This window comes from Talaromyces amestolkiae (genome assembly GCF_001896365.1).
Source record: "Talaromyces amestolkiae strain CIB chromosome Unknown scaffold1.1, whole genome shotgun sequence".
Classification (NCBI taxonomy): Eukaryota; Fungi; Ascomycota; class Eurotiomycetes; order Eurotiales; family Trichocomaceae; genus Talaromyces; species Talaromyces amestolkiae.
This window is the reverse complement of record NW_024468037.1, coordinates 3,778,634-3,797,923: the sequence shown is the minus strand read 5'-3', so window position 1 is coordinate 3,797,923 and position 19,290 is coordinate 3,778,634. Positions and strand designations below refer to the sequence as shown.

Genomic DNA, 19,290 nt, shown 5'->3' with positions numbered 1-19,290 from the left:
GAAATGGAGATGCAATTGCTTCTATCCAACGTAAACGACTCAAAGTAAACCGTCACTGTAGAGAAGAAAACAGGAAATGAAACTCGCTCTATGTCACTAGTGAAATGCTTGAATGCACAATCACTATTTCTTTTGCTCCGTCAACTCCAACAATTGGAGGTTACCCTGCTTTTCGAGCGTACTCTGGAGTCTTTTTACCAAGCTGTCCAAGGCACCTGGCTCAAACCTCTCCATACTATTCCTCCATGCAGCATTGCCTGCGATCTTTGCACGCTCCCACATGGCCGGTTGAAACTCTGCGATGGCGGCAGCAATATCATCAGGATTGGAAATGATTGCATTTGCAAGATCCATGCCATCCGTCATTGCTAAGTTCACTCCTTCACCGGAAAAGGGGGTCATGAGATGGGCTGCGTCTCCGATCAGAGTCACTTTTTTGTGTGATGGCCATCTCAATCCCACGGGAAGCATGTACAAAGAGCTATATGCAATATCACCATCACATTCATCAAAGACTGCGCATAGTTTCGGCTCCCATTGCGCATAGTCCTTTTTTAGAGTGGCACGAATGGAGTCTTGGTCGTTGATATCGATGCCTGAGTTTTTGACACAGTTTTCCGATCTCCGGCCAAATGCGTAAACGAGTATAGAGTCATTGTCGTTGCGTTGATAAGCCAAGGCCATGCCGTCATCCTCTCCAATCGCATAATAGGTTCCTTTACCGACAATCTCTGAGATGGCAGCGTGTTTGGTGCTTGCATCAGTCAAGTGCATCGTGTAGGCGGAAATGCCGGAGTAAAAAGGAGGCACGTAGCAGCATAGTGGTCTGATCTTTGACCAAGCTCCGTCTGCTCCTACGATCAGGTCCCATCCTGATTCTGTATGATCTTTGAATTGGAGGGAGTCTTCAGTGGCGGCGACCAGGTGGTGGTCCCACTTGATGACACCCTCTGGAATTGAGTCAATCAGCATTTGACGGATCTGACCGCGATCGATTTCAGGACGGCCGACATCCCGGTCTCTCAACTGGATGGCTACTTTGCCATGCTTGTCAACAGCTGTAAAATCTTGATCGTCATAACGAGCATACTTCTCGAATTGAGAGGTTAGACCGCATGCTGCTAATGCGGCCTGTCCAGTGCCGGGATGTAAGTCGAGGGAGCCACCTTGAGTGCGAGCTTCGGGGGATGCATCGTGTTCAAAGACAGTGGGAGTGATACCGTTACGAATGAGGATAGATGCCAGTGTCAGTCCGGCAGGACCACCGCCAATGATAGCAATTTTGGGAGACATTCTTCTCAGCCTTTATATGATCAGACAAGGGAATGCCGTTTATTGTAGAGGTATCGTAAAAGTCTTTATAATTTCTGGAGTTTTGGATTGATTGGTTGTTCTGTAATATTCAATGACATTTGATACAGCGCAGAGGCTGCAATTTATGCCTTTCAGCTTCATGATGTGGATGTGTCTTGATTGAGAAGTATTCAGCGCGAAGAACACATCTCGGGGCTGATTCCGGGGTTAACAGTTGAAGATGCTGGGAATAAGCGAGGAGCTACCCGAGGCCGATGCCGAACTTCGGTGTTAAGACGGAATGGGGTTAGGGTAGATTAGGGTTGTCCCGAACTGCGGAGCTTCCGAGCGCCCTGCCATGACATCATATCTTCACATGCTTTTCTTTCCTTTCTGCCTCTCAAGTCTTTTCTCTTCAGTCTTTCTACAAACATCTCCCATTGCATTCAAGGAATTCTCTTCATCTGCAATTTCCTTACAAGACTGAAGTGTACCATCTTCTCGTCTCATTAGCGGTTGCAATCGCAGAAATACAATCGACTCAAGTCTCACATTCGACAAGAAAGCTATACGTCATGGAGAACCCAGGTATTCGACACCACAACCAGACCGCGAGAAGAAACATACTGATCTATTCATGCTATAGTCCGCGAAATCCAGACGGTCATTAAACTACTTACTCAGTCCCCGCCTACCCTGCAAGCATCTACAATTGAAAAATTCTTCACTCCGAATGCCTCATTCTCCCACCCTTTCTGCCGGACCTGGTCCTTCAATGGGTCGCGATGGCTGATTCAGGCCATCTACCGATTCTACAAGATTTTGTCCCCCCGGATTGATCTTGAAGTAAAATCAGTCGGTATGCATATTCGGTCTTATCCTACAATGTTCAATGACTTTTGATGGCTAAAAGCTCGTATGGTACAGCTTTCGATCAAGACAACCTCAAACTCTACGTCACCATCTCCCAAATCTTCTCCATCTTCATCATTCCCTTCTACCTCGCTCCGGTCACCCTCACGACTGTCCTAACCCTAACTACCGATCCAAATGAATACCGCGGGTACAAAGACTTTGAGAAAACTGGCCGCCAACTCCAAAACTCCGACCATTCCAACGAAGAAACCAAATTCGACGGTGAGACCACGAAATACTGGATTTCCTCGCAGGAAGATTTGTATCAAACCACCGAATTCGTCAAGTTCATCTTGCCGTTTGGTATTGGCGTCTTTGCGGTTTTTGTGTGGCATGTGTTGGCTACGGCGGGTTGTGTTTTTGGGTCTTTGGTTTTGTCGCCCGTGACTTGGGCGGAGGAGAGGTTCTCGTTGAAAAGAGAGGTGCGTCAAGCTTCGGGGCATAATGTGTCGGAAGTAACGGGTCATGTGGTTGAGCATTATGCCCATGATGCTGCGGGACTGGTCAGTGGGGTTGCAGAATCTGTGCAAGAGAGGCTGAAAGAGCTTTGATCTTGTTTTTACCGACTTAATTTGCTCCTGAGCTGAACATATACGAATATGCGCCGGATTTGGAACACCGTCATCTTACTACTCTGTTTATAATTCGTCGCGTGAAGTAGATATTATTGCTAATCATTCAACCCATTTGTTTTCAAGCCACCAAAAATTTCAAGAGAGAATCATTCACAGTAATCTAAAAGTTCATCCTTGTACAAAGGAACTTAAGCCAAAGCACCCATTGGGTCCCATAGAGGAAGAACAATGGGATCTTGCTTCAACACATCACGAGTCTCCTTGCTGACGAAGCGCGGATCGACGACAGCTTGGTAGACGAATTCATCCATCCACTTGTCCGTCATGACGAACCATCCTTTATCACCTGCACTCTCACCCCATGAGTTTTGCACTCTCCACCGTACAGGTTTGCCGTTCTCCACGTGCACAGCCGTCAAGACCATGGCATGTGTCATTGCAGATTCTCCGGTCTTTAAACGTTGTTCTTTCGTCAGGCCCAGCTTGATGTTAAAGCCTAGATTAAAGTCGAACAAGTCCGTATCCATAATGCCGGATGCAGAGTCGGAGAATTTGCCAACATCACTGCCGAAGAAAACAGGGATTCCAGCTTTCAGCATGGATATTGCTGCCGCCTTCATTGTCTGTCAAGTCAGGTCAGTGGATAGTCAATCTAATATCCAGCTTAACTTACCTCCATTTCGACATTCACATATCGAACAGGAACACCGCCAACCACATTACCCAGTCTGTTTACGGTCAATAGACGGTTGTATTCGTTCCTAGGATCGTTGACTAGACTGAAGAGCTCATTCACATCTGCACCACCGCATGCTCGCACAGTCTGCCTATCTGACAGCGTTGATGCAAATTGTGTAGGCTTCGTCACAACTTTGGTGTACTTATTGTCGGCGTCATAAAATGCCCAAGTAAACTCTTCGTCGGGACTTGGAGGAGGTCCTAACATGATGGTCAAAATGCCGTGGATCTCCTGTAGGAAGTGGTTTTTATGCACGGCAATCAAATCGGTCGCGCCAGTAGCAACTAGTTTCCGCAGGATCAGTGCTTGCTCACGCAACTTTGTCGTGATGAGAGAACCCATCTTGCTGCTGTTTTTGGCGTTGTACGAGTCAGGATAAAGTGTCTGCGGTACTAATCCGTACTTATTAACTAGGTTAACCACAAAGTCCCATTGGCCACCATCGCCGACTGGACTTGCAAAAAGGGCCTGCACCAAACGACCCTCAAGGTCCTCTCCAGCTGTCTGAATGGCGTGTTCGAGGAACCAATTGGCTTTTTCGATCTTGTCCCAGTAGAAGAGATAAGACTGACTGAGTTCGAACTCTTTGAGGTTGTACTTCTTCATGATAGCAACACGAAAGACATTAGTAGACGCAAAAAGCCAGCATCGGCCGGACGACCGTTGGTTGGTGATTGGAGCTCCTTCGAAGGGAATCTTGATATTGAAAATCTGGCTATCGGTAACGGCTGCGTTGTTGTTGGTTAGGATGGCCGAGACGGGGTTTTGTGATAACGCCGAAATGGCGAGACGGTTCTATCTGGTCAGCTGGAACTCAACAACCTACGATCAACGGTGTCTTACTCTAGCTGAAGACAAAAGCTTCTCTTCCCATTGTCTGGCCTGGTCTAGAGAGATGGTGCTGATCCTGTCGCTCGCCTCGTATGGAGGAGGCACTTCATCTCGTCAGTAAACATATGGGCATAAATAACAAATAATCACGTACAGGTATCATTGTCAACAAAAACATATGCATTTTTGTCGATACTGAGGCGGCCCATGCCCGCCACAGCCTCCTTTTCGTCAATTTTGGAAGTAGTCTGGCCCATGGTTCTCTGAGTTGTATATTCAGGATTGAAGAGGTTGAATGAGAGTAAGATGGAGGAAGGAGAGGACGATTCGCGGTCACGCGTTATCGTCCGAAAGTGGCAGGKGCGACATGCGGGGTTATCTGATAAGGATCACTCAGCCAATAGAAATCGACTTTATGTAGTTTCTTGATTATGATTGGAGGACCGGCCCCGCTATCGCCATTGTGGCATCAAGGTACTCATGCGCTAACCGCATACGGATAGCTCATATAGATATGTTCTCACTATCTATCTCAAATCCTCGTAGTATTTGATCATTTGCAACCACATGAGTTAAACCGAATTAATGTTATTTACAAACGAAAAGGAAAATTGCTATTGAGATACGCCCGAAACAAAAGCATCGAGCACATCATTCATTGATCCGCTCGATATTTCTCACATCTCATCGTTCCTCGATGTAAACTTGCTTTGTATTTGCAAAAGACTAATAATCGCATGTATGCGTGTGGAAGGCATTCAAGCTAGCGGTAAAAATTACCGGCACTTAAGCCGGTGTGTAGAGAACAAGTTCGGGTTCGAGGTGCAGTTTCATAGAATGACGCACTGGTTTGTAGGTGCAGCGTTTGATTTCGGAATCATCATGACACTCGTGTCTTGAAGCTTGGTGGTGGAGACGCTCAAGAAGTGTCCGGCTTCCATTCTGATTCGAGATTTCTGTTGTTGAAGGAAGGTCTTAGTGAGTAGGAGTATCTTCGCTTTGTTTTGCAAGTTGTTTCTGTTGAAAACCGAGTCAGCGCCTTTAGAAAAGAAAGTAGTTGTTACGGTGCTCACATTGATTTGGTGCCTACGATTTGACACAGGCTAATACCGTGGATTCTAATATTTTGAATGAGTGTCTGGGATGTTTGTCTTGGTGTCTCAACGGCAGGGAGGACAAGGCTTTATATAGATAGGGGCCACGAGTACCTTCCTTGAATCCCATTGTTTCCGGTTTCATCAACCATGTACTGAAATGTTTCAGAGTCTCTTTGACGCCATATTCGAAGCATTCTTAAACCTGTCGCCACGAAGGATCAATGCAACCGTACAAAACTATTTATAGAGGAATACAAAGATCCGCACAACGGAATATAATCACTATCTTCAAGAACATGAAACAATCGTTTGAAGGAGGTTTCAGGCATTTAAGGGCATATTTATAACACTCTACTGACGCCTGCTATTTCCGCCGAGCTCAGTATACATAACGAAAATTAGTGTTTTCTTCATTCGATGCCTGAGTGGTCATACTCATCTACTATATTTACACTATGTTGTCTACTATCCTGTTAGGAGTGGGATCTGGGGCCGTTGATTTCAACTATATACTATAGAGCATGAAAGAACGCTACAGTATAGTCTTCATCCGCTCTTCATAAATGAGATTACCAATACGCCGTTTCTAGCTCAGATGGTCCATTTGATAAGGTTCCCTTCTAAATTAGTAGCATATTGAAAGTACAACCAAAAACCACTCTTCTATTCACATAGCTGGATTTCTACCTCTAGCATATCTACTAATCAATATTTTCAAGCTATTTACAGGGATCATTACGAATTCGTGCTTTCACAGACACTAAATACTGTTATCTATTCACTGCTTTTATACCTTTAATTAGTATATTACTTAGCTGCTTTTACAATTCTTCTCATAATTTCTCTTACTAATAAATATCCAATTTTTAAATTCTAATTGACTTAGGCTGACTAGTGCCATGCATATCTTAAAATGACTATAAAGAAGGATTGAATATGCGTACCTGAAATTGTGAATTGATTCGCACTGAACCGAATGTCACTTTACTCGCCCAACCAAGGTTGATGACTGAGTCTTATTTCATAAAACAGGCGGTGAGTAATGCTTTCCGTCTCACAACTTCACTTAATATATTCCTAGTTCCTGTCACACCGTTTCAGCCGCCGAATATTCACTAGTGGCAGCATTCGGTGCCCCAATGTCCATGGTGCCATGGTCTAGCTAATCCAGCCTAGTGGCCAGTGTGCTACGATTGAGGAAGTCCTTTCGAAATGATTAGACACTCATGCTTGCTTGGCCGCAGCTGACATTTGGGGGCCAGCGATAAAGAGTTTGGGTATAAATCCTTCATGTTTTACTTCAGTATCGTTTCCGGTGTGAAAAAGCTTTTCTTTTGAGAGTCAGGTCTATCAGTCAACTGTCAACACAAACTGATAGTTCATTATACCGTTGAACAAGGTAATTAGCTGGCTTCATGTTAGTTGGGGTACATGTATATTAGCTTCATTCATCTGACTAGGATGTGTACAGAACAAAATGAAGGTCTTCGCTACCCTCGCCGCCATCGTATCTGTTACTACTGCGCAGGCTACGCTAGGCTACTGGAAGCTTTATTGCGGTGATTCCGTAAGTCGTTTTAGCCCTATTGCTTTTGAAATGGTGTTGACTGTTATTCCTCAACTGCCAGTGCTCAACTGGCACCCTCATTAACCAAGGAAATTTCATCACTAATGTCACCACTGACTGCACTTCTCTCGGCGCTACATACGAGTACTGCTACCTCGAGGTCCCTGAGGAGTACCAAGCCATTTACCATTTGTCACTCTCCGCTGGCACTGCCTGCGGATTGCCTACTATTCTCGGCGGCGGAGAATGCACCAGTGCTGGAAGCTGGGACTCCTATGAGATGGTCTACAGCGCTTGAGTCGCATCGTACTTTAAAGGGTGGAGTTAGTGGCGGGRGAAAAARGGCTTCTACATAGCAGTCAAATGCAGCTTTATTCTGAGCTCTGAGAACCTTTACAATTAGATATTCCTAAGTATCTACCGTTGTATAGGTATTCAGTGTGTAAAATTCAATTCCTAGCAGCTTCCAGCTTTATCGCTTCACTTCGCGTTTTAGATCAATTGAGTTCACGTGATGCGTCAATTTCTTATTTACATCGATCTAAGAGACCATACTAGATATAATAGCACTATCTGATTGAGCGTTATCAGTTGGAGTGGACTCATAATTATGGAGTTCCTCTTATGAGCATTATCATATCTAAAGGCTATGTAATAGCCCTAACCCTTGACTAACCTTCAGCGATTTGACCAGGCTTTGCTTAAGCCTTTAGATATGTATAATGTGAATGAATTCTTGGTTTAAGTTTGCGGGGGGGGAAATGCCAGGTCAATTCCTTGATCTGTTACTGTATTTCCCATGTTGGAACACGTTTTAATTTTGAAAAAGCCCGGTCCAAACGGGAAAGGGAAGAAAACACAGTGGTCTTTTGAGGGTGAATATATAGGATATACCAACTTTCAGGGATTGTTATTCAATCTTCTACGTTTTGAATCTAGTCTTATTTCGGGCAACGGAGCGTTTATAAATAATATTCCTCGGGTATATTGGGCCGTCCTAGGAATTGGAAGATGGGATCTCTCCTACCTGCAGAGGCAACCTCCGGCATTCCACAAAATGAACGCGAAAAATAGTGGACTGAAAATATCTCGCAATGAATGAGTACTCTCATCTTTGTGAGACTACGGCATATCTGATTATAGCTCGGATATATACAACGTGTTATCTGAAGTGTCTTGGATAGGTTGGGTAAAGTAGTTTGATGAGTCAAACCCCCTACCTTAAACTTTGCTGCACTGTACGTACGTTACTTTGGGGCCTGAACATGGTTAGTCATTCGGAGAAATTGGTATTGGCTGCAAAATCTTGTAGTTTTAGTATTGTCTACCGGTATCTAAGAGTCCTGGTTCAATATCACCATTTTCTCCTTTCCCTTTCACTATACCGGTAGCGGCAAGTTCGATGTAGCGTTTACAGCAAACTTGCCTTCAGCCTCTCCAGCCCTTGAAGAAGCACATTCCGCGGCATAGCAAAGGTAATCTTGAATACCCCTTGTTCTTTCTGCAAGAAAGGAGCGAATTCGGTGGCCTCGCCAACAATGACGCCGTTCTGTCTGGCCTTGAGGATGATGTCCTGCAATACCTCATCTTTTTTAAGTGTTACCAAAGCGTTAGCCCATAGTCCAGCGCTGGCATGTAATAGCTCAATTCTACCAGAAAGTTCGAGGGTGGAAAGAATTTCACGGCAGATTTGAAAGCCTTGGGCAAGTTGAAACCGGACAGAAGAGATGAGATCGGGAAGCGAGTCCGAAGTCAGGAGCTTTTCCGTAAAGTGTGCGGCTAGTGAAGAGACTTGCCACGCAGTTGCAAAAGAAACCCCTGCACGGACTAAGGGATGATAGGAGACGACGCAACCCTGTCTTATAATCTCAAAAGATGCTCTGATCTGGAAAGAACAGGAAAGGAAAGGAGAAAAGATGAATTGATAGAAAGGAGTCACCCACCGCCCGGACACCAGAGGCTCCAAAATCCTTAGAAGTGCTCCACAAGACATGTACCAGACCCCGATCAATCAGACTCTTCATCTCAACACCATCTTTGTCGGAATTTGGACTCTTCAAAAGTGACAGAGCTGACGCAAATTGATCAGCCTCTGTATCGAAAACGGTATTTGCAAAAACTTCATCCGAGATATAGTGTATATTTCGCTCATGGCAAAAGTCCATCATTTGTCTGACGACATCTTTGGGCCAGCAATTCATCATAGGATTATTTGGGTTTGAGGCAAGTACGGCCTTGATGCGTTTGGGGTCTGGAGCGGCGCTGTATGCTGCTTCCATTGCCGGGATGATGGCAGATGAGAGACTCTCCGTTGCCCAAGACAGTGAGGACGAGGGCTTGACAAAAGCTGGGATGATGTGAGCTTCGGCATGGAACCGGGCGTACGGATAGTATCCCCCTATATTGGTATGAGATCAACCAAAAAAAGAGAGGAGGAGAAAGAAGCAACAAACACCACACTGGCGCTGGACAGAGAACAGCATCACCAGCATCACACAATGTAAATATGAGCGCATCCAGCGCGTTGCCCGATCCAGCCGTTGGCACAATATTGTCGGCCGTTACCGACTCGGCGGGATGGAAATAATTTGTAAAATACTGCGCCAGCGCCTCTTTCATTGGCATATCACCAACGAAGCCTACAGGATTGGCAAATGCCTGAAATTGACGTCAATGAGCATTTCTTTCTCTGCCTGTTTTGATTCTGACGCACATTTGCAGTGATGCTGTCGCTCATGGCCTTCTTGCACATGTCAACCATTTCCAGCTTCATGAGGTTGTTCTCGCCATTGGCAAGATCAATATCGTCAGAGCCGATCTTTCCTCGAGCAGAGAGGGCATTGGCGACTGGCAAGAACACCTTGACCGTAGTCGCCATACGTGTAGACAGCCCGTCCGTGGCCATAGTGTCAGCTGGAGTGGCCATAGTACGTATCACTCGTTGTTTGATTTATGGGTGTAGGTTGTATAGTTCTGGCAGCTGTTGGTACATGAATGGAAACCAAGGAGGTATCTGTCTTCACGCAAATGACTAGTGTTGAGATTTGAATTTTTAGCGCATAGAAACAAAATGTAACGTGGTTCACTGCTGAGCTAGCAAGGGACCAAGGGTACAGGGTAACTAGTGTTATCGTACGTACTTGATAATCCGAGTGGGTACGGCGGACGAAATCCGAATTCGCTACGGAGTAGTCCTTTACAGCGCCATGATAGCAAGCTTCATGGGCTTTGAGATGTACGCTTATATTGGAGGATTTTACCACTAGCACCGAATAGGGAGTAAGAAGATATAGGGTGGTAATCTGTTGTAATATTGACCTGCCAAGCTAACATTCCTGTGGCCGATTCCTGTCCTTTTTATACCTGAGAACGCCATACAAAATCCTGACTGTTATTCTTTCAATCTGTGTATCCAAACGAGTCGCCAAATGTGCTACAAGGTGCGCTGCAAGGTATCAAACATTGTGCTATCAAGGGATTGTAAATGACTCTATCCAAGTTGAGCGTAGGCTGTGTAGCTGTATTTTTGGCCAACAGCTTATGCCCATTTAGGGTATCTATTCGTACGTTCATGTTAAATTATTGTCGGCAATCCCCGGTGTTTTCTTTCTTTTCTTGGCGACCTTGCCCACTTTTATTGTTTATTGGTGCTGGGTAAGATTGCGGCTGAAATACTGAAGGGAAACAAAGATACGTTTATTCCTTTCAGCTGGGTAGATGTATATATTTTTTAGTGTAGTGGGCAAACTAAAGATCAATCATTCTCCAAGGACTGAGGCCGTAATGAACATTCTGCTATTAAAATAGGGTTTCATTTGACAGGAAATACCTCCCGTCTCACTATTGCCTATTCAGACAGGAAGCTGAGTGGATTTATGCGCTGTGCTCACCACGTTCGGGATAGCGGTATAGTAATCCTGTCAGTTATGCCTAATCTAAATTCTTATACGCGAGTTAGATCAAACTACCATTGCACCTAACTGTCTGACCAGACACCCACGCACTGCCCGATAGATAAACGATAGTCTCCGCAATTTCTTCTGGTTTCCCCAGCCTACCAAATGGGGATCCTTTCGAAATCTCATCAACAAGCGCTTCCGATTTTCCCTTCAAAAATAGCTCTGTCGCCACCGGGCCAGGAGCAACACAATTAACAATTATCCCATTTGGTGCAAGATCCCTGGCTAATACACGCGTGATTTGTTCAATTGCACCTTTGGTAGGGACATAGAGTAGGTGCTCCGGCTTGACTGTATTCGAGTGACATAGTGTCGTGCTAACGAATACGATATGTGACCCTCGAGGCATGTATGGTACTGCAGCCTATATATCGTGAAGTTAGCAACAAAGTCTAACTACCTGCGTGTTGTAACCTACTTTTGCCAGAAACAGAGGCCCCTTAACATTAAGAGTAAAATGAGTATCAAAAAGCTTCTCAGTCATTGTCTGGAGATTGGCGGTTTCAACAGCTGCAGCATTTGGGATCAGAACATCGATTTTGCCAAATTTGGCAACTGTCTGGTCAACGATAGTCTGAATACCACTGAAGGATCCTGCATCAGCTTTGATGATCAGAGCATTGTCAGCGCCTAATCTGAGAACTTCAACTGCGGCCTTTGAGTCGGATGAATAATTAATTGCCACTTTGGCACCAAGAGCGATAAATTGTTCAGCAGTGGCTCSCCCAATGCCTTTTGATCCTCCAGTGATGACAACGACTTTGCCAGCGTAAGACATAATGAGTTTATTTCTCGTTACTGTGAATTTTGTTGTTGCTGCTTATTTATATGATTGAGGGTCTTGATAGACGTGCACTTTTTGCATTATAGTCTCATCCATCTCGGTCTTTATGCTTTTATAATATATCTTCTACCTGACATCCTGATTTACCAGCAGCATACTACGGAGTTTAGACTTTTCTCCGTTGCCGTCAAACTGATCATCACCAACTGCGGCTTTCGCATCGGCTTTATGGCGATAAGATGCAATTTTGCTTTAAGTCCAAGACAAAATTGCAAACTTTATATGGGTCTATTAAGCATTCTTAGCGCTTGGATTGACTCAGTGAGGATAGACAGGAAGAAGCTTAAATGAGGATTTTTGTCACTGTTCCAACCCCAAGCCATGTTGACACCGCTGAACGGGCCAAGGCGATGAGGTTTCACAATACCAAGGAGTTCCCCAGGAATATTCATTTCAATTACTTTCACGTTTTGGGGGAATAGCTTGACCAAGGGCTTTGTTGGTTGTTTTATTTTTAGATAATTGTACTGATCTAAAGGCATGCTTCATCAGGAATTATGCCCTGGAGCAAGCCCTGCGCAGGCAACACTGAATTGTGGATAACTAGTCCGTTAGGACATATAAAGTCGATTAGACATAGTTGCCCATTCGGCTTAGCCCCCGGGCGTTAATAGATTGTGTGTATGTATCTGTCAGTGACCAAATGCATCCGCAAATAAACCCATCCTTATTAGAGACAGATAAGACAATGGTGGCTAGTGTCGAATGGATCTGTCACAAAAGCGCGATAAGATATTGTGCTAAATCAGCTGAGTTGAAGGCTAGTCCCTGAAAAGTATTTAAAAGGTTTAATACAATTTTTAACAGCAAAGAATTGACTAGCACCATTGTATTGTGTTGTCTTTATCCTTGCTATCTGATGGCTCAACATGCCCGCTGAAGGTTTCACTAGGTACAGTATGGATGGATGGATGATTTTATTCACCCTGACTCCTCGCCACACTAGCGATATGGAGGTTACTACCACTATCTATATCTTTGTAGCTCTAATTATAGTCATCATCATCACATTGCTTATAAGCAGACTTTATGCTTTGCCTAGGGGCCTGTGTTTGACCTTTGTCTTAGCCCATAGTTACAAACCCTTTTAGATGCTTCCGCAAAGTCTAGAATGGTATCTAAAATACGACCCTACACAGAGCTGCTAATAATTTCTTGTGTCTTTGCTCTACATGTAAGTATGAGTGGTACATTGTTGAAAGCGTTGCCTACCTCTTTCTGTAGTCTTTGTCGTTCTGTTGTTAATCTTGGGCAGTCGACTAAAATATGGACGACCGTTTCTTTTGCTCTACATTCACATTTATGATCCTCGCGATGCTGGAGAGCTTTCCCATGGGTTGCAAGCTAGGAGCGTCCCGTTCTAAGCCTGGTTCTGGGGTACTCTGTGATTTACAGTATTTACCAGCCAATAGGAGGATCTCCGTTGGGTTGTAACCTTGTTAGGGCTTTTTGCAAACAGTAGCGTTCACTCCATCCTCTGAAGCGCAGTGAAGGCTAAATTTCTATTTCTCCCCACCCAATCAATAAGACCCACGACTACTGGGATTAGCTTCTACCTATTTGTTATCCAAGTCGTTTCCAACATCCGTAACACCAGTGAGTAACATTGACGGAATAGCGCCAAAACTACTCTCGAAGGAACTGCTCCGGCAGCGCATCCAAAGGAGTTCGTAAATCTATAATTATCAGCAGTGTCGTGTCTCGAGAAGAGACACTAGAGATCCATCTTTCAACAGATTGCATACGGTGTCCAAGGATGCTACTCTAATAGATTATCCATGGCGTTAGCAGTGCATGGCGTTCTTCCGGTTCTATTTCGAGGCCGTCATTGCCCATGGGGCCAGGGGCGGCTGATCCTGCGGCTGGGTAGATCCATATTCGTTTTGGGTGCCATTCGTTTACAGCAAGTTCGGGCGTAATCGTCGTTGATCGGGTAGCTTTTGCAAATGAAAGTCGGCCTCTTAGGTACGAGGAGAAATGGTTTCCTTTCGTCATAATAGGACACGACGAGACCGAGTCGCGCAAGGTGTAATTAAGGATATCGACATTCTGCGTAAACATAGACATGGAGGCGCGTAGCCTTTCGGCGTGGCGGTCGACTTATGGTCGGGAAGAAGTTTGTACGTCATTTCGACAGACAGAAGGCCAGGCTGGCCACCCATCTAATTGCATCTCTGCCCATGCAAGGTGAATGCTCATCCACGACCGATTACCCGTGTTGAACGGCTGAACAGATGCCTGCGTATCTTAGAAGAAAGGGGAGTTAAGTACCCGAAGGAAATCCGACCAATATCGAACATTAAGATACCCCCTGCATCGTCCAGCTAACATTCAGTGGACCACTCGGTGTATCGAGGACTCCCACTGGCCCACGATACATCTCCTGGAATAGGCTTACCTGACTAGGTCAAGAGACCTGGCCCATTTGGCATTGCACACAGAATGAAACTGGTCAGAGCAGGTAAGACACCCGTACTCTATCCGTGAGCCGCACTCGTGTAGGCTCCTTCATACATTGATCCGTTGGTACCGATTCCCTCCCAGAAGGTGATAGTTGGATTATTAGTGAACATCCAACTATACACTCGACGTATCTGATCTAGAGCTGTGAAGGGATCGTCGGAGAGGAACCGGGGTTGGATCCCAAAGTAAGAAATGAAAGCATATAGGCGCTCAGAGAACCCGGACCCAATTCTATCGTTAACGTAGAACGGATTACCATAAGGCAAAGCTAGAGAATTAAAGTAGGACATTATGTTGTCTGTTTGTGAAGACAAACTAACGTATTTCACGGGTAAGTGGGCCACCTGGTAATCTCATACAAAACGGAAAAATCAAGTACGTAGGCATTTGAGCGGTAGTTACATGTCCAGAAGCCTACTTTAGTGAAAGTTGTACTCCTCAATATCTGATAAAGAATGGTTGCCGTTGCCATGGGCCGAATATTGTCAATACGAAATCATGCGATCGACGTCCCGTTCCCACAAATTACAGACGAAGACAAACCTACGGACGCAGAAGCTGTTATCTCGCCAACTCTAAATGTCAAATCAGTCATGCCGGTATTGCCGGCGATATACTCGAGTCTGTTTACATTGCACGACCGCGAAACGGCGTTTAGCTGAGCCGCCATACGTAACGAAACATGGCTGAGAATCTTAGAGTTTACAAAGATGGCACCTCGAACTACGTGATTACTTATTGCCTGATACGAACGAGTATCTGGAGTTACAGATCGACTACGGTCTTGCTTGTTTGTTATTAAAGAGACCATCACCGACATTTCCGAATCCTACTCTTGCAGCAATGAATCATGTGCGGGTGTTTCGAGGATGGTCTTGGAATCATGGGCTGAGTTGGAGGCCAGAAATGAAAACAACAAAACATGTTTAACGTTCCACGACATGCTTTTGACGGGCATGACGTGGCTGTATAGTCGGTGGAGATCTCAAGTAGACGACCACTCGACGACCGAACATGTGGCACAGATATGCAGCCGACTACTAGATTCAGCATTTCAAGGCGAACAACGTTCCGTCAAATACGTTCGGCTTTTCAACAGGCTCATAGAAGTGGTACTGGCACACTGCTACCAGAACGAACGGATGTATCGACCTGGACTTGCTGGACGTGATGGCCCCGAAGGAGAGGTCGATCTGAATTGGACGGATCTTAATTTGGATCAGATATTCACGGAGATGGATTTAGGATCGCAAGTTGATGTGGCGATGAATGCGTGGTCGTCTTCGTTTTTTGTTCCTGAATAGATCCAGATACTACTCGCCCTAAATTTTTTGTGAAGGAAGAAGTCTAAGGTTGTCTTCAAGCATTTTTACAACTACGTCTGTACAACATTGGCCAATTTTCTCACTTAACTTTTGCTCAATCATTTCTACTTATTATTCAAATGACAACACTCAAACTCTACCCTGTCGTAGTCGAAGACTGCTCTGCACTCGCCGACATCTGGTTGGCAGCCTTTTCCGACCCCGCATCCCGCGTGCTGTTCCCTAATACGCTTGGTGTGCGTCAGTGGCTCGAATCCGCTATTTCATATGATTTACTTCAACGGCCGTTCCAGCACTATGTTAAAATCGTAGACTCGGACGCAACTACGAACAAAGGCCAAAGACTAGCCGCGTATGCAAAATGGGATCTCTCCACGGCCGAAGAGCGGGGAGCCCGATATCCGGCGTGGCATGCTGACATGCCTGCTGAACAATGCGAAGCGTTCGTGATGCGTGGGGAGAGTAACAGGAAACGCATTATGGGAGACCAGAAACATATTTGTATCTACATCGCTCCGTTTCCTTTGATCTCCACCATGCTAACTGTTCTAAGTCCTTGATATTGTTCTTACGCATCCAGATTACCAACGGCGGGGAGCTGCATCGATGCTTCTTAAATGGGGATGTGAGTTGGCTGATTCGCAGGGCCTTCCGATATTTGTCAGTGCCAGTCAGGAGGGGGCACCGTTGTATGCCAAGTTTGGGTTTGTGGATCGTGGTGCTGGAGGCACGACTTTGATGGTTCGTCAGAACGAATAGTCTCTTTTCATAGAATACTTTGATATTACACCGAGAAACTTTGATTATATCACTTTATTTTGAAGATTCAAAGGCAGCTACTTGATCTAGATTCGTAGAGAAGATAGTGCCGATAGGTTCTGCTACACATAGGATTTTGGTGAACTTTAGTTTCAGCAGCTCATAGGGTTTGGCGTCAAGTTGACAGTTATCGGAGTACAAGCTAGCTATTTGAATACCCTCGATATCGATAAACAAACTACCATAATTACATACGCTCTAAAACGTCAATCTTGACCCACTTATCCTGGGTTTCTCTGCTCAGAGGTTTGGAGCTAGATGTTCAGAGATTGAAGACTTTTTGGGGAAGAATCAGAATACTCCCCAAAGATCAACTCCAAGTCTTTTCCCCCGGAAGTCTGGACTGATGATCGGGGAATACACCTAGCCCGCGGTACAGGTTATCAAAGCTACAAGCCGCGAGAAATTTAGTAATAATAACGGTTACAATAACGATAGCTACTATACCTTCATAATAACTTATTCTCTTAGCTCTCTTGATACCCTCCAACAGTTGGATTTCTGTTCCAGACCCGTGGAAATACCATCCCCATTAGAGAAATACTCGTTTCCAATCGCTCTCCAGACCTGTCAAGAATCCCACTGGCATACACTTAGGACATATGTCTTAATTTAAAATTCAGACTTGCGAGAATGCTCACTCTACTTCAGAAGAGGGGAGACACACAATCAATTTTGTTCACGCATACGATAAATGCACCTATGTAGCGATCAACTTCAAGGCTTCATGTTCATAACCATTATGTACCAGTCTCTTCTATTCAGCAAATTGGCTAAGGAACTCCGAGGCACGGGCTGCTTTCCTTTTAATAGTTTCTGCATGGCCTTCGCTCCTCACTTTGAGATCGACCTCGTACGGCTTTGGATGATGATTCAATGTCTCAACATATGCACTCGTATCTAAGTCTTCGGTCTTTCCAGTTATAGGATCGGTTTTTGGGCCGATTTCAAATGCCCAGAGAGTCGTCGCAATCATATGCCAGAGGCTGCGTTCTCCAACGTGAATACCGGGACAGATGCGGCGACCTACACCATAACCGTAATGGTGTGTCTTGCTATTAGTTTAGGTAGATCACGGTGATTGACTTGATAACTTATCTCTCGTCATGGGATCGCCCTTTCCAGCATAATCAGGAGCCAGGCCTGGATGTCCGAGGAAGCGGTCTGGGTTATACGTTTCTGGATCAGGGTACAAGTCTTCATCGTGGTGAAGCGCCCAGGTGGGGATTATAATAATTGAATCTTTCGGGATCAGCATCCCTCGGTACCAGTCGTTTTCCCTTACACGATGTGGAAAACAAAGCGGAGCGCTGAATTTCAGTTATTATCTGGCTCATAATCCTTCACAGGGTACTTGGGCGAAGCCTACATTGGCCGGATGCGTAAACTTTCCTTGATAATACAGTTGATGTATGGCAGTTTTGAGAAATCGGACCAAGTTGGTACCCTAGATCCATGAGCAGTTTGCAGGAACCACTTCGTGGCACACTTACCTGTCTGGCCCACAGACTTGATCGATCTCTCGACGAGCTTTCCTCTGTACCTCAGGATGAACAGCTAGGAATAGAAAAGCTGTTTCCAGGCTACTGGCCGTAGTTTCTGCTCCTCCTTCAACTAGTATCCCAAGGAAACAATTCTCCCTCTCGGTATCCAACGGAAGATCCATTGTCTGAGTTCCGTCTAGCAGTCTGTCTGCTAGGCTTGACCTTTTGTCCCCCTTCAGACGCCTGGCTTCCAGACGCCGTCGAGCTTCAGCCCAGGTGTCGCTAATAACTTGACTGATTTGAGACGCACGGGTTTTCCATGGGCTCAGAAAATCGGGAAGATACCTCAAGAAAGGAAGCTGCCCAACCGGAGGATAGGAGCCGGGCTCCAGGAATTTAAATAATATGTAAGATACATCATGCACAGTATGACCCCACCAGTCATCATACGACGATGCCCTAAACCCCCACACAATGATATTTGCAATTGATGAAACTGTGCGTTTGATATGAAAGAAGAAATTGTCTGGAGTGGTCAGTAAGTCCATTATGAACATGGCCACTTCCGCCTCTTGAACCAAGCCAAGTTCGCCATCAAGCCGGCTTGGGGAAAGGGCAGCCGCAGCGACCTTTCGCTCAGACCTCCAGAGAGCATTTGCATCCCAAAAGGCAAAGTTATGCTGGCCCACAATGGACACAACCTCGTCAAGGGGGCGATCGGAGTAAAGAGCTCCTCTCTTTTCTGTCAGCTCCTGGATTGCCTCTCGATCATTCAACACCACCATTGTTGCATTTGCCAGTTTCAGAGAGAAGACTCCACCGTATTTATCTCCCCATTTCTTCATTCTGGATTCATTTACATTATTTCAGCAATAGTACTCCTTTACAATTGGTATGACTTACTGCCGGTATAACCCCTTGGATGCTACCTGGTGGATATTTCCTATCACTGGAAGGGTTGGTGGGCCTGGGGGAAGCCTCTCATCCCGAGATCCAATTCGAAGAGCAGTCAGGATTCCATAGAGGGTGAGAATTGTAGCTAAAGTCAACAAAACTGACATGGTGTATCAAAATAGCAAAATCACAAAATACCCTGAAACTGCTGAAGGATGTGATTGTAGGATAGTAGGGGTATAAAAAGAAGGCAAATCGCATCTTCCAGCTTCCTCTTTATTTATCAGAGATGGCAAGGAGAGTACCAGTAACCAATACCACGCATTCAGCCGATGGAAATCCAGTCATTAGTCATTCCTTAACATAATCTGCCCCCTCTTCCCATCATAGCCACGTACAGGGGCACGTTTGACCATTTGGGAGTATTGTACCAGGCTTGGGCCAGTGAAAAGAGCAGAGTGACCATCCAACGTGAGTTGCGGTCA

General features: G+C 45.3%; 7 protein-coding genes across 7 annotated transcripts; 3 read left to right on the top strand and 4 right to left on the bottom strand.

Moving 5' to 3' along the window:
- Nucleotides 1-123: 123 nt before the first annotated feature.
- BHQ10_001260 (uncharacterized protein) lies at nt 124-1,293 on the bottom strand (the record flags this gene model as incomplete). The annotated part of the gene is made up of 1 exon (XM_040873277.1): nt 124-1,293. The coding sequence occupies one exon, from the start codon at nt 1,291-1,293 to the stop codon at nt 124-126; it is 1,170 nt and encodes a 389-aa protein (XP_040729765.1).
- A 575-nt stretch (nt 1,294-1,868) lies between these two features.
- BHQ10_001259 (uncharacterized protein) lies at nt 1,869-2,759 on the top strand (the record flags this gene model as incomplete). The annotated part of the gene is made up of 3 exons (XM_040873275.1): nt 1,869-1,881; nt 1,940-2,152; nt 2,221-2,759. The coding sequence occupies 3 exons, from the start codon at nt 1,869-1,871 to the stop codon at nt 2,757-2,759; spliced, it is 765 nt and encodes a 254-aa protein (XP_040729764.1).
- Nucleotides 2,760-2,971: 212 nt separating this feature from the next.
- Nucleotides 2,972-4,610, bottom strand: BHQ10_001258 (uncharacterized protein; the record flags this gene model as incomplete). Its single annotated transcript, XM_040873274.1, has 4 exons — nt 2,972-3,406; nt 3,457-4,317; nt 4,366-4,457; nt 4,508-4,610. 4 exons carry the CDS (start codon nt 4,608-4,610, stop codon nt 2,972-2,974), a joined length of 1,491 nt encoding a protein of 496 aa, XP_040729763.1.
- Nucleotides 4,611-6,927: 2,317 nt separating this feature from the next.
- BHQ10_001257 (uncharacterized protein) lies at nt 6,928-7,315 on the top strand (the record flags this gene model as incomplete). Its single annotated transcript, XM_040873273.1, has 2 exons — nt 6,928-7,017; nt 7,079-7,315. 2 exons carry the CDS (start codon nt 6,928-6,930, stop codon nt 7,313-7,315), a joined length of 327 nt encoding a protein of 108 aa, XP_040729762.1.
- A 1,113-nt stretch (nt 7,316-8,428) lies between these two features.
- Nucleotides 8,429-11,754, bottom strand: BHQ10_001256 (uncharacterized protein; the record flags this gene model as incomplete). Its single annotated transcript, XM_040873272.1, has 6 exons — nt 8,429-8,872; nt 8,961-9,415; nt 9,513-9,675; nt 9,731-9,930; nt 11,076-11,340; nt 11,395-11,754. The coding sequence occupies 6 exons, from the start codon at nt 11,752-11,754 to the stop codon at nt 8,429-8,431; spliced, it is 1,887 nt and encodes a 628-aa protein (XP_040729761.1).
- A 3,973-nt stretch (nt 11,755-15,727) lies between these two features.
- On the top strand, nt 15,728-16,367 carry BHQ10_001255 (uncharacterized protein; the record flags this gene model as incomplete). The annotated part of the gene is made up of 2 exons (XM_040873271.1): nt 15,728-16,109; nt 16,162-16,367. The coding sequence occupies 2 exons, from the start codon at nt 15,728-15,730 to the stop codon at nt 16,365-16,367; spliced, it is 588 nt and encodes a 195-aa protein (XP_040729760.1).
- Nucleotides 16,368-17,184: 817 nt separating this feature from the next.
- BHQ10_001254 (uncharacterized protein) lies at nt 17,185-18,972 on the bottom strand (the record flags this gene model as incomplete). The annotated part of the gene is made up of 5 exons (XM_040873270.1): nt 17,185-17,453; nt 17,514-17,737; nt 17,797-17,874; nt 17,921-18,757; nt 18,815-18,972. 5 exons carry the CDS (start codon nt 18,970-18,972, stop codon nt 17,185-17,187), a joined length of 1,566 nt encoding a protein of 521 aa, XP_040729759.1.
- Between the last annotated feature and the right edge of the window lie 318 nt (nt 18,973-19,290).